Below are 11,719 nucleotides of genomic sequence, written 5' to 3'. Positions count from 1 at the left end.
TGATAATCTATAAAGGAGCGCGAATAATAGGTTAAGTACATGTACGCTCCGCGACCTAAAAGACAACAACAATAAGACAAAAAGCAAAGCAAACAAAAGACAGTGGAGACAAAATAATCAGTGCACATGCGAGTTCGACCGTTCTTTCAAATACTGGTTTTCTGAATCCCGGTTCTCCCTATACCCGGTCGAGTACGGGGCATCGAAACCGATATAATCATAAGCAAACTCTCCCATATCCGATTCGTCGATACCCAGCTCCTCCACCTCTTCCGATACGCGTATACGGAGCCCAGGGATATAGTGCATGACCCACAAGATGATGGTCTATGAAAGTGGAGTGTGAGAACACGCACGAGGAATACAAACGGAAACTCACGGTCATCGTGAACGAATAACCCAATCCAGCTGCCGAGTCTGCGAGGTGCCAAGCCAGCTGAACCCAATGGCGATCTAGCCAGCCTCCCTTTATGATAGTGGTCCCGTCAAAGTGCGCTACACTCGCCTGGGCGAAAAGTGCGGTGAGAAGGTTCCCGACGACTCCGCCGATGCCGTGGGATGCAAAAACCTAATACATAAAGTGTGAGACTGGGGCAGATGTGAAGGAGGGGGGAGGGATGCTGACATCGAGAGAATCGTCGTAACCGACGAAGAATTTGATTTGGGTGGCAAAGTTGCATACGGTGCCGGCCATGAAGCCAAAGAGGACGGCCGCGGCTGCAAGGTGGATTCTATTAGGCGTCGGTAAAGACGCTTAAATATTACTCACGAGCACCAACAAATCCAGAGCCGGGAGTGATGGCCACGAGTCCTGCGATAGCACCAGAACAGAAACCTACAGCAGACCACTTTCTCTCGATACGGTAATCCTGCAAAGCGAGAAATATGAGTGAAAGAAAGGTCACAGGGAAAGCCCATTACCCAGAGCATCCATGTAAGTCCACCGACACTTGCCGCCAAGTTTGTGACGATGCATGCCTGGGCGGCCCTCATGTTTGCGGCGAGGGCGGAACCGCCATTAAAGCCAAACCATCCCACCCACAAGAATACAGTTCCTTTGCACCATTAGCTATAACTTTCCAACAGAGAAAAGAACTCAGGTAGATACCTAGAATCACATATGTTGTGTTATGGGGCTTGTAGGCCAAAGCTTCTGTGCCATAGCCCCGGCGCTTGCCAAGATAAACAGAAATAGCCAAAGCCGCTGTCCCTGAAGAGATATGCACCGGAGTTCCTCCAGCAAAGTCTAGGCCTCCGAGGACCATCGACCATCCGTTTGAATTCCAGGTCCAGCATGCGATGGGATTATAAACGAGTGTAGACCAGAAGAAGACGAAGGCAAGCAAAGGACCGAGATGGGCACGCTCTGCGAAGCCTCCTATTGCGAGCATTGGGCTAGAAAAATGATTCCGTCAGTTGGTTGTCCTCTCCACGTATAGAAGTCCCGGCGTGCCGCCATACCCGGGCATGGGATTAATAAATAAACGTACGTAATGATTGCGAACATGAGCTGGTATACGCAGAAGACGATGGACGGGATTCTAGCACTTCCTATGGAAGGTTGCTCAAGGACACCTTTGAGACCAAAATATTCTTGTGATGTCAATCAGTCAGTCGAATCGAGACGTTGGCGTGTGTGTCCTCACTCAAATCCCCGATGAAACGGCTGGCCGTGTCACTGAAAGTCAGTGAGAAGCCCCAGAAGAACCACTAGTAATAGTGCTGTCAGACCAGAACTGAAGTTAGGCGCGGAGACGGACCTGGAAGGAAACCACCGCGATAGTCATCATGCTGAGGTATATCATGGATAGTGCATTTTTTCGTCTGCACAGTGGGTAAGCAGATAGAGTATACTAATGGATGGGGATCGCACCTCAACAGCCCGGAATAAAAAAACCCAACACCTGGTATCATTAACCACACCAGTGCGGTACTCGCGAGCACCCATGCAATGTCGCCAGGGTTGTACACGACGGTCTCTCCGTCATTTTGTATAGTCATGCTGCCAGCTGTACTCATTCATGAGCCCTTTTACCCCCCCCCCCAAAAAGAATGAAAATAACGCACAAGCATCGTATTCGATATTGACCATGCTTCCTGCTGTGAGAGGAGGAATGTTGCAGACAAAGATGGAGGGCCCCGAAGCGGAAGGGAGACCCTAGGCTTAGTACTATAAAAGTAGCAACAAAGATTGATCTTGATCTTATACAAATCGCGATCATTTTCCCACATGATAGATAGGAAACTCCGAAGCCGAAGGGAACCAGCTTGCCTCTCCCTACGTTTCAATGAATGTAGGCTGCAGGCGCTAGAAGTTGTCAAACGCTGAACGCCGTCTATGCTTCAGCAGCGGTGATTTGAGCTGATGGTGGATGCGTATTTCGGATATTATCGAAAGTCTTCGATGATGGTGGACCTAGCAACTGTATATCCATCTCGACTCGACTCACATTCGTTCTTTTCCAAATGAATTGAGAAGTGTCTTTTTGCCTTTTACATATCGCGTGGCCATTGTGGATTTGCGTTCCCTGCATTGCACTTGAAAGGCCTAGGTCCTGATACAAGCTTATTTCTTTTATGCTGGAGGCGGTATCTGTTTTTGAAGGCGGAACACGGCCCAGTTCGAGGTTGCCCGCGGGTACTGCTGGGTTGAACAGGAACGGTACCTTGGGTCCCACGCGTTGACATCCTCTTATCGGTGGGCCAGAACTTGAGCTTATGCATCTTGCCCCCTCCTGCCCCTCAATCTGCAATATCCTAAGCGCCAATGGCTCGCAATACGACATTGGTTTGGTTCGTATGTCTCTTTTCGATTGGAAGACTTGGATAAGGAGTCTGATCCCGGATCTGCTCGGAAATATAAGTGAAATATATCGCTCTAGGATCGAAATGGAAATTTCAAACAGCCATTACGATCACTCTGCTTGTGCGACCTTATCTGAATCTGCAGGAATTCCGACATGTCGCCGGAAAACAGGGTCACCCTCAACACGACGAATGCCGTCACATTTTGGAACACAGCCTTTGCGCGGCGAACTGGACAGCGATTTTTTCTTCAAGTGCTGATGGTTGATTGAGTGAGTACATTTCATCTGCTGATACTGTTCGATGGATGAGGGGCTTGACAAGATCATAGCAGACCTGAAGGAGCCTTCCAAGCGCGGCTATTCAGTAGCATTTTGAGATTTGTATCCGGTCCAGCCGGAGGTAACCGCCGTCCTACATCCTTCTAACCTTCATCACTGTATCAGACAGGTCACCTGGAAGGCCTCTCGCGTTTGTCCCCTTTTTTATACTCACGACGTCGCAGACTCGTCTTCGTTTGCTCGGAGCTCCCATTAATAGACTGATAGTACGTCAAGTCCACCAGTATGTCCCTCACGTTCTGTGCACACGATCAGATAGAATGATGAAGGGGTAGGTAGATGTCGTCTAGGGCCGCGTCAGGACGAAGACGACTGCAATCAGGAAACACTTCATCGTCCAAGTCGAAGCAGCTCAAGGCTACAACTGCAGCATCGACGGAAGGGCATGCTGAGAAAAGTTTCTTGAGTGCCCTACGACCATTGGTGCGTGGATAATGTCATTGATTGTCGATCGTTGTCAATTTACCACGTGTTGCGACAGCGCCCGACAGGTTCCGCCCAATATGCGCCACCGCTCCTACTAACTTCGCCGATGCCTTCCACGTCGTACGCGCCTGGCCCAGCGCCGCAGCCGGTACACACAGATAACGAAGATAGCGCCCTCCCGCCGTCGCCAATGTCCAACGCGCAGCCACGATCACCCCTAGGCTTGGTTCCGCCGCTCTCGTCTGTGCCTGATAATACCTTACGTGTGCTCTCGCCGCTACGGAAAGATGACAATATAATTATGCCGACTCCCCCACCTCCATTGCTCGAGTCATGGGCAGAATCCTCCGATTCCGGTTCGGTGACCTCAGATACCAGCTCTCATTCCTCCATGGACGTCAATGCGCCGACCTCGTACTTTTCCCACTCCTCTGGATCCACAGATTCCCAGCCCACAGCCTCGCCCTCTTCGTTCGTCTTTCCATCCTCGCGGTCCAGAGCACACCCATCTTCGCCCCCTCCAAAGTTCAAGCTCAAGCCAAAGAAGGACAAAGGGAAACAGGTTGAAACTCGGGTTCATCCAGTTGTATCGGACCCACCCCACAGCCAGTCGCCTGAACCATACACCTCAATTCTTGGTTCTTCCGGCTCTTCGTCCAAGTCTCTGTCGCCTCACTCGCACAACTCTACAGAAGTCGGATCTAGCTTTGTCTTCCCCTTATCCAGGTCAAGAGCGCACCCGAGCTCGCCTCCTCCAATGCTCAAACTACCTTTGAAAAAGAAATCCAGGTCCTCCGCTAACAGTGACCGCCACGGAGACTCACATCGTCGTTTCATGGGTATACCCTTAAACAGGAAAAAGAAACCTAGTCAAGACCAATCTGCCGACACAGCCTCTGACTTATCGGCCTCAGATCCTTCTTCTTCCCGACCGTCTTCAGTCGATACAACTTCGTACATAGGATCTACGAGTTTCAGCATAGACCCACAGTGGGCATCGACATCGTCTCCGTCTAAGCGCGACTCATACCCCCTCGATCCGTACGATTCGATATTGTTAGAGCAGTATGTCCCCGCATTGGATCATACTTCCTTCTACTAACCTGAAACCGTATAGGGACCGTTTAGGTACTGGACTATTAAAGCATCTAAACAGCGTCGATGGTCCTTCGTTTCACCATTATGGCAACAATCCCCCCGCTACTGTGCTTGACTTGGGTTGCGGCGAGGGTCATTGGATGCTAGATGCAGCTGTAGCATGGAAAGGCTACGGAACAAAGGTCACAGGCTTCGATATGGTTGACATCACGAAATCGCTTCGCGCTGCAGCTGCTCAGAATGGAGTTTCAGAGAATATCTCGTTTGTTAAGGGCCACTTGTATGTCCATTCCACTTGTTTCCTTGTGTTCAGGTACTGATAGCTTCGTCACTGCAGTTTGAAAAATGAGCTCCCCTTTCCCAGTGATTCGTTTGATCTTGTGCGGATGTCCAACCTGACGTACGCAATACCCTTCGAGAAATGGGAATTTGTTCTCCGAGAAGCTTGTCGCGTGCTGACTGTCGGTGGGCGATTAGAACTGATTGATGACCACGTTTTTTTTCCATATGGCAAGCCGGCCCTTCCAACAGCACCACTCGATGAGTCCAGTGACGCGGATTCATTAGCGCGATATTCTCAGCTGCATCCTGACAGTGATCGTGTCGATCCAATAACGGAGGAGGAGGAGGAGGAGGAGGAGGAGGAGGACTATGACGTGGAGGAAGAAGAGGCCTCTGATACTGCAACATTGAATGGCAAACGACACGACACAAGTTTATCGACCCCCACTAGCGGTCCATCTAATTCCGTCTCCTCCTCTCTTCTCCCCGCCGAGTTTCATGCTGACCCATGGACGGACCAAGCCTCTGCTGCACGAGAACTTGAGTCCCTTTTTGAGCATCTGCATAATACGAGATATGAGATCCATCTCTGTCCAAGTCAGTTCATCGTGGAGATGCTGCAGGAGATCTTTGGGCACTCAAGGGAGGTGCGGACGATGCATCTGACGCTCGCCCCGCCGGATCCTGGACCGGAGAAGGGTCGACCTCCTGATGAAGTCCACCAGCTAACGCATGCGCCGGGGCTCATGCTGTGGCCCTCCACGCTCATCCCTCTACCCCGGACGGAGATCGAAGTCCATGCGCTGAAACATCCAAGGGTCCTCTTGTCGCTCAAAGCGGCCCTGATGAGCTATGCGGTGGAGATCGCGGAGGAAGATGACGTTGACGAGGAAGTGGTGAGGGAATCTTTGTGGGATTATGAAGGGTATGCCAGTTGTCTTGGTTTTCTGTTTTTCTTTTTGATTTTATTATTAGATTCTTGCACGAGCGGTTCAACCCCCCACAGTACATCCATGGGAGTGTAGATCATATTCCTCAGGCTACATCCTATACTCGACAGGATTCCGATAATAGAAGCACGCGAGATTCTATATTTTCGGTTGGGTCTCTCTCATCAGAAGGTCGGTCTGCGATGCAGGAGTATCAGTCGTGAGTTTCCCTCGTCATCCGTATTGCTCCCCGTCTTATATTCAGTGAACTCCGTGATCATCTCGCATGGTCGCTCGAAGATACAAGGGTATCTCCCCCACCACGTCAACACATTCCCCACCCTCAGGATGATAGCCATACTCGAACAGCAGCACCGAGTATCTTGACATTGCCGAGCTTTGCGACGGTCAGCCCGACGGACGCAACAGCTCCTCCGGATTACTCTCGTTACGAGCCCACCCATGTTCGAACATTTCATGTTTTTGAGGCTATCAAGATGGATGAGACGCTCCTTGGGGCTGCGATTTAACTATAATAGTATGTTTTGATGTATACAGATTCGCGGATGTAATCTTTGTCCATCTATGTATGGTGCTGCACATGATATTATGAGATTCAAGGATACACAAACATACATACTGATAGCCGAAATCGTTAAACACTTCGAGAAGGTCAGTTACGGTTTGAAATCATATGAGTGGGTCACTTACCCGTAAACATACTCCACCTCGTCTACACCTGCTCCCGAGGCAAATGCAGAATCCTCCCGCGGAGCGTGTCCTACTTCCGGAAGATCTTCGTCTTCATCTTCTAGATCAATAGGGCTATCACTGTCCAAGCCAAAAGGTATGACAGGACGTAGACCGCTTCCTGAGCTCGAACGTCGTCCGCCGGCTGGAGATTTGGGCAGAGCGGCCATCGTCTTGGGACTCATATGCTAGAAAGAAAGATAAATGAGAAAAAATCAAATAGAACTAGAGAACACGAACCTCCCAGTCATTCCTATTCTCATCATGGCCCTGCGGTTCATCCCGGTTCAACCGCGCGTCATCACCCAGATCACCGATAGAGACAATACTCTCACTTTCGCTTATCCCATCGGCAATGTCAGCAGCAAAATCCACCGGGAACCGATGCCAGGCGGAGGTTCCCTCGAACGGACCGCCCTGCTCATCGGACCACCCGAGGTCGGATATATATTCTTCGTACTCATCCTCAAAGTTAATATCTTCGGCCGTGTAAGGGAGAAATATTGACGGGTCCGGTGCTTGAGAACGAGCCGGAGGGAAAACATCCGCATCCGCGATGTTAGGTGTTCCATTGGGGCGGATGATCCCAGAAAGCTCCGGGCCGGGATGGAGACCTTCTATGTGATGTGACATGCTCCCTGAACGGCGATGTAAAGGGTTGAATTGGTTTGCGGTCGCGTTGGTACCGTATCGCTTGGTGTTGTCTAGGGAATATCGCTTAGGAAGCGCAGAGTAAGACGGGGAGCCCTGACTTACAGAATTTGACGAGATGCCGCAACGCGGTCTCCTGCGCCTGACGAAAAAAACAGTCAGGATGATTCGAATGATCATGGGTCTGTCAACTTACAGAGGCGTCGGCGGCATCGTCAGTTTCTGAGCCCGTCAGCCATTCATCGCGAAGGTCTGGTCTGCAGTTCAAGTATATGGCCGTTATGAGTTTCATGTTGCCTGGAGAAAAGTGGTGAGAGCGGATCAGGAAGGCTCATGACAATATGCACTTTGTCTCCACTTCCGGCCACAGAATGGAACTTGGCTTTTGAGTAACTTGAGCAAGTGTAGTTGCAGCATCGGGTGTTGGACCCTTAGTATACGTTTCAATACTGCCTAGTTGCCGTCATTATTAGTTAATCGCTGGCCTGTATTCTGGATCACTCACTGAGCTTTTGTATTGTATTAACATCCATATTCTATGTGATCGGTGTTTCGATAGCTTCTGCATGATCTTCGCAAAATTGATGGTTGAAAAGAAGTTCCTCCACGAGAAATCAGTAACCATCTCGACCTCTTCCTCCAGAATATCTCCGTTGGGCAGTGTACGGGTCTTGGTAATTGTCTGCCTTGGTGGTTTTAGCATGGAGTCTTCCGGCCGCATTGGTTGGGGGTTCTTGGAGAAATGGAGGTAACAATATCGGAAGAAGCTGGAGGACGTTCTTAATACCAATGTCAATAAAATAGGCAGAGTCACAACTAACTTGTTTTCAGGGGAATCATTACGCGCTACAAGGGACGTAGAGACTTCTTGCAACCCGAACATTTTCAGAAGCAGCAATAAGCAATTTGTGTCCAGTAGCAGCTGCCCCAAGTGATGGAATTTCATCACGTCTAAAGTAGGAGATCATCATGATGCAGTCAAAACGAAAATCCATGTCTACTTACGCGACACCTTGAACCATTTCAAAACCATAAGTAGGATTGCCGATACGGCCTTGGAAGTAATCTCTCGGTGTCGAGTAACATCAAGCTCATCCAGGGTCGGTGTAGGGGGTGGTATGGGGGGCTCCTGTGCTATGTGTCTGTCAGTCAATGGAGCACCACTAGAGGGAATAACTTACGCGAAGCAACGCCAGGGAACATCGTAGCTGCTTGTGGAAGTGGCATATTCGTGCCCGCTGTGACGGTGGCTAACAGTAGTTTGAGACAGACCAGAACCCAGCCGGACAGCACGGGCAGACCAGCACTCTTAAGGCATACGTCAATTAACGCTCAAATGTTCAAGCTTAAGCTTACATAGATCTGTTCCACGCGTTTCAAGCGCATCAAATCTTCCCGTCGTTCTTTCACCTTTCTCTCCTCCACGGCGGTTTCTACTCGTTCCAGGGCCCCGGTCGCCTCAGCGATTTTGGCATCTAGGAGGGCGACATCAGGCAATGGCTCAGCCGATTCTGACTCCTATACCAGGCTTAAGTTCCCCTGAACCGAACTGGAGAAAAGACGCACTTTTGCTGAAAAAGTAGACGGCTCAAATTTGCCCTCAGATCCCGGCATATGGTCCAACCCACTCTCAAACGTCATACAGTCCTCCCTTGTTCGCCACATTTGAGTCAATGACAAACTAACGTACATATGCCTAGAGTACAGTTTGTCGGCTTCATCGATGGCGAAGGGCACGAGCCTAGCATCTTTACCCTGGCTTCTCGAAAAGGGAAACAAGAACGGTCGGTTCTGGTCTGTTTGGTACTGCTGTTTCTTTGGCTTTGGACCGACGACGGATGGTGGTGAGGGAGCTGGTGTCGCTGGTTGAGGGATAGGTCGATAACCATTATTGTGCTGATGGTGGAACATCATGTTATTGTGCGGAGGAAGACCGGGTTGGTTCTCGGACTCATCGTTATGGTAGTGATGGCGCACAGGAATGGGAGAGAATGCCTGAGCCAGTTTGGATGTAAAGTTCGAACTGGCTAATTTAGGGATGGGGGACTCTACAGCCGGAGGCGGAGGAGGAGGAGCGAAGGTGGGATACTTAACAAAAGTTTCTTGACGGAATGCCTCAATGTCGAATGGTGAAGACTTAATGAGTGTGGCGCCTTGACTCGTGTCAGATGGCATTGAATAGAAAAGCAAAAGCACACTACCTTCAAGCACCTCTGGACTATTCGATAGTCCTCCCAGTTCTCTCGCGAGTTTCTTGACTCTAGCATAGTCACGATATCCACCAAAGCAAGCTAATAAAGTCTTCCAAAGAAGTAATAAGAGCTGAGGAATGTTTGAGAGCGAAGTGGTTTCGAATAGAAAACGTTTTTACCTTCTTCACAGGATATCCTTTAGCACTTTTATCGCGTAGACCAGAAACGACACTAAACACGTAGACGGGGAGGGGCGGATCTAGACTCACTTGGATAATGTATTAGTACGGAGAGGAAATGCTGAAGAACGACCCACGCACTTAACTCGTCTGCGAACTCGTCGTATCCCTTGAATATTTCGATCAAATGGTACAACATTCCAACATAGACGGAAAGCTCTGTCAACACCTCTTCGAGGAGATTAGACTTCTCTTCAGGTGTAACACGCAAATGTGCGATGTCAGTGTCAGAGAGACTGCTATTTAAGGATAAGCAAAAGAAGTATCAGTGACCATTGATAATAGCAGGATTCCGGTTGCTTGCCATAGCAAATCATGTTTTGAACTTGCAATCTTCATGGCTTCCACGATCGTGCTGACACCGTTCGCTGCTCGGACAATCTTGCAGTTCTCAAAGATCCAATGGAGTTGGTGTTCTGGTGATCCCGTCTCTGCAAATGATCCTACAAAACGATCATGTTGAGTCGACTGTCATCGAGAAAAAGCCGAACCTTGGACAATATAGAAAAGCCGGCGCGCGTTTGTAAAGCGAATCACAGCATCTCGGTGTTCAAGTCCTTCAAGGAGGAGTTCGACGTGAGCTTTGCGCTGAGGAAGTGGGGTCTTGGTCCAGTCTTGGGATAGGTTACGTGTGAATATCTTGAACGATGCGGTTCACCCACCTCCATCGAAAGATCCGTGCCATGCCCTCAAATTCTCCGCCACCTGGGGCATCTCGACATATGAATATAGCTCATCAATCTCATTCATGACTGTGTCTTCATCGTCGTAGTTGTAGTCGTACCACCATTGCTAGATCATCCCTTAGTCTCTCATTGACGCAGCCGGGAAGGAAGACGTACTTTCGGTTTAGGTATAGAGTTGACCATCGTTCTCAGCTGCCCAAGAGTAATGGAATCCTGATTCGCATTATTCATCACATTTCCTTCTGGATTCGGCCCAATAAACGACATTTTGACGCGTCTGATGAACTTGGATGAGCAGAGTAATATTGCAAAAGGAATGGATTGCTTGGAACGAAGCTTGTAGCCAATCAACTATATACGTCATGATCCAAATCGGGCCGACCTCCGTCCAATGGCAATTGACGCTTATCTTGGGAGTTTTATCTTGCTGTTCGCTGTTCGATGTTCGAATCTGATACTCACATGGATTGGAATGTGAGTATCTTCGGAGTAGATACTAGAACTTCTTTATGTAGGTTCTTATGTGTCACCAAGGAATGTTTCTTCCATGTCGATTTTGTTGTCCAATCTCCGAAACGTTTCTGTCTCTGCCGTCCTTGTCCGAGGTTCTATTACTGATATTGTTTCACATCTGGTGGCTTGATTGGTATTCTGGGCATGTTTCATTGGCTCGAACTGTCGGGATCCCGCAGTGGCTCATGGTACCAACACGTGTTTGGAGGTCGAGGGCTAGCTCTTTCGTGCCCCCGCCGTTGATCTGAATTAGATTTGCACCGAGTTCCACCCATATTCTGCGTAAATTATGGAATGTCGTAAATGTACTTGGTACCCCCGATTCAGTGAAGGTACTATCCAGTGATACATAGGGCTCCGGGTTTGTGCACGGGGTATGGTGTGGCGATCGATCAGGAAATTTTTTCAGAATAGGATATCAGGAGGAGGTATCGCGATGCTACGACTACCTAGGCCAAGCGCAGGCAGCGGCGCAGTTGGACGGTGAGGGTAGGGGCTGCTGTTATATTATTACTAGATTCAATTACATTCGTGTCTCATTGCCGTGCTGGGGCGTTCACATGTCGGACGGAGCAACCGAGTCATAACCGATTACCTAAGCAGATATATAGGTATATAAGGCGTGGCAGTCAGCTTAAAAAGTGACCAACCCTCCACCGTGTGCGACATCGACCTCATCCCGTCGATTTTGTTGCCAGGTCTCTCTATTCCATATACCATCGTCAGCCGAGACTGAAGAGGGTACACTGTGCTCCTTGCCTTGCTGAAAGAAGAGCAGGCACAGGCTTCCCCGGCAGCAGCCAAGGA

General features: G+C 49.5%; 3 protein-coding genes across 3 annotated transcripts; 1 reads left to right on the top strand and 2 right to left on the bottom strand.

Moving 5' to 3' along the window:
• Positions 1-117: 117 nt before the first annotated feature.
• On the bottom strand, positions 118-2,092 carry BT62DRAFT_887625 (ammonium transporter; the record flags this gene model as incomplete). The annotated part of the gene is made up of 11 exons (XM_043182922.1): positions 118-327; positions 380-568; positions 626-717; positions 770-869; positions 922-1,055; positions 1,109-1,395; positions 1,491-1,593; positions 1,647-1,710; positions 1,761-1,824; positions 1,874-2,009; positions 2,068-2,092. 11 exons carry the CDS (start codon positions 2,090-2,092, stop codon positions 118-120), a joined length of 1,404 nt encoding a protein of 467 aa, XP_043042962.1.
• Positions 2,093-3,425: 1,333 nt separating this feature from the next.
• BT62DRAFT_1003043 (uncharacterized protein) lies at positions 3,426-6,411 on the top strand (the record flags this gene model as incomplete). The annotated part of the gene is made up of 6 exons (XM_043176896.1): positions 3,426-3,569; positions 3,628-4,637; positions 4,690-4,950; positions 5,008-5,877; positions 5,928-6,101; positions 6,147-6,411. 6 exons carry the CDS (start codon positions 3,426-3,428, stop codon positions 6,409-6,411), a joined length of 2,724 nt encoding a protein of 907 aa, XP_043042961.1.
• BT62DRAFT_1073932 (N1221-domain-containing protein) lies at positions 6,367-10,713 on the bottom strand. Its single transcript, XM_043178980.1, has 19 exons — positions 10,556-10,713; positions 10,376-10,505; positions 10,205-10,327; positions 10,018-10,156; positions 9,795-9,952; positions 9,654-9,742; positions 9,484-9,604; positions 8,849-9,435; positions 8,639-8,800; positions 8,464-8,590; positions 8,288-8,416; positions 8,104-8,233; positions 7,788-8,049; positions 7,630-7,735; positions 7,479-7,579; positions 7,388-7,424; positions 6,872-7,335; positions 6,593-6,819; positions 6,367-6,543 (listed from the first exon to the last, which is right to left on the bottom strand). The coding sequence occupies exons 1-19, from the start codon at positions 10,664-10,666 to the stop codon at positions 6,537-6,539; spliced, it is 3,210 nt and encodes a 1,069-aa protein (XP_043042960.1). The 5' UTR covers positions 10,667-10,713; the 3' UTR covers positions 6,367-6,536.
• Between the last annotated feature and the right edge of the window lie 1,006 nt (positions 10,714-11,719).

The sequence above is a fragment of the Guyanagaster necrorhizus genome (genome assembly GCF_019112545.1).
Source record: "Guyanagaster necrorhizus MCA 3950 unplaced genomic scaffold BT62scaffold_6, whole genome shotgun sequence".
Taxonomy (NCBI): domain Eukaryota; kingdom Fungi; phylum Basidiomycota; class Agaricomycetes; order Agaricales; family Physalacriaceae; genus Guyanagaster; species Guyanagaster necrorhizus.
The sequence above is the reverse complement of the archived record's forward strand: the minus strand, read 5'-3'. Positions and strand labels throughout refer to the sequence as shown.

Coding starts and splice junctions, on each gene's coding strand:
- BT62DRAFT_1073932 (XM_043178980.1), bottom strand. CDS start 10,666: ATGTCGTTTATTGGGCCGAATCCAGAAGGAAATGTGATGAATAATGCG. Junction 9,743..9,794: donor CGAGTTCGCAGACGAGTTAA/GTGCGTGGGTCG, acceptor ACATTATCCAAG/TGAGTCTAGATCCGCCCCTC. Junction 8,801..8,848: donor CGTCTACTTTTTCAGCAAAA/GTGCGTCTTTTC, acceptor AGCCTGGTATAG/GAGTCAGAATCGGCTGAGCC.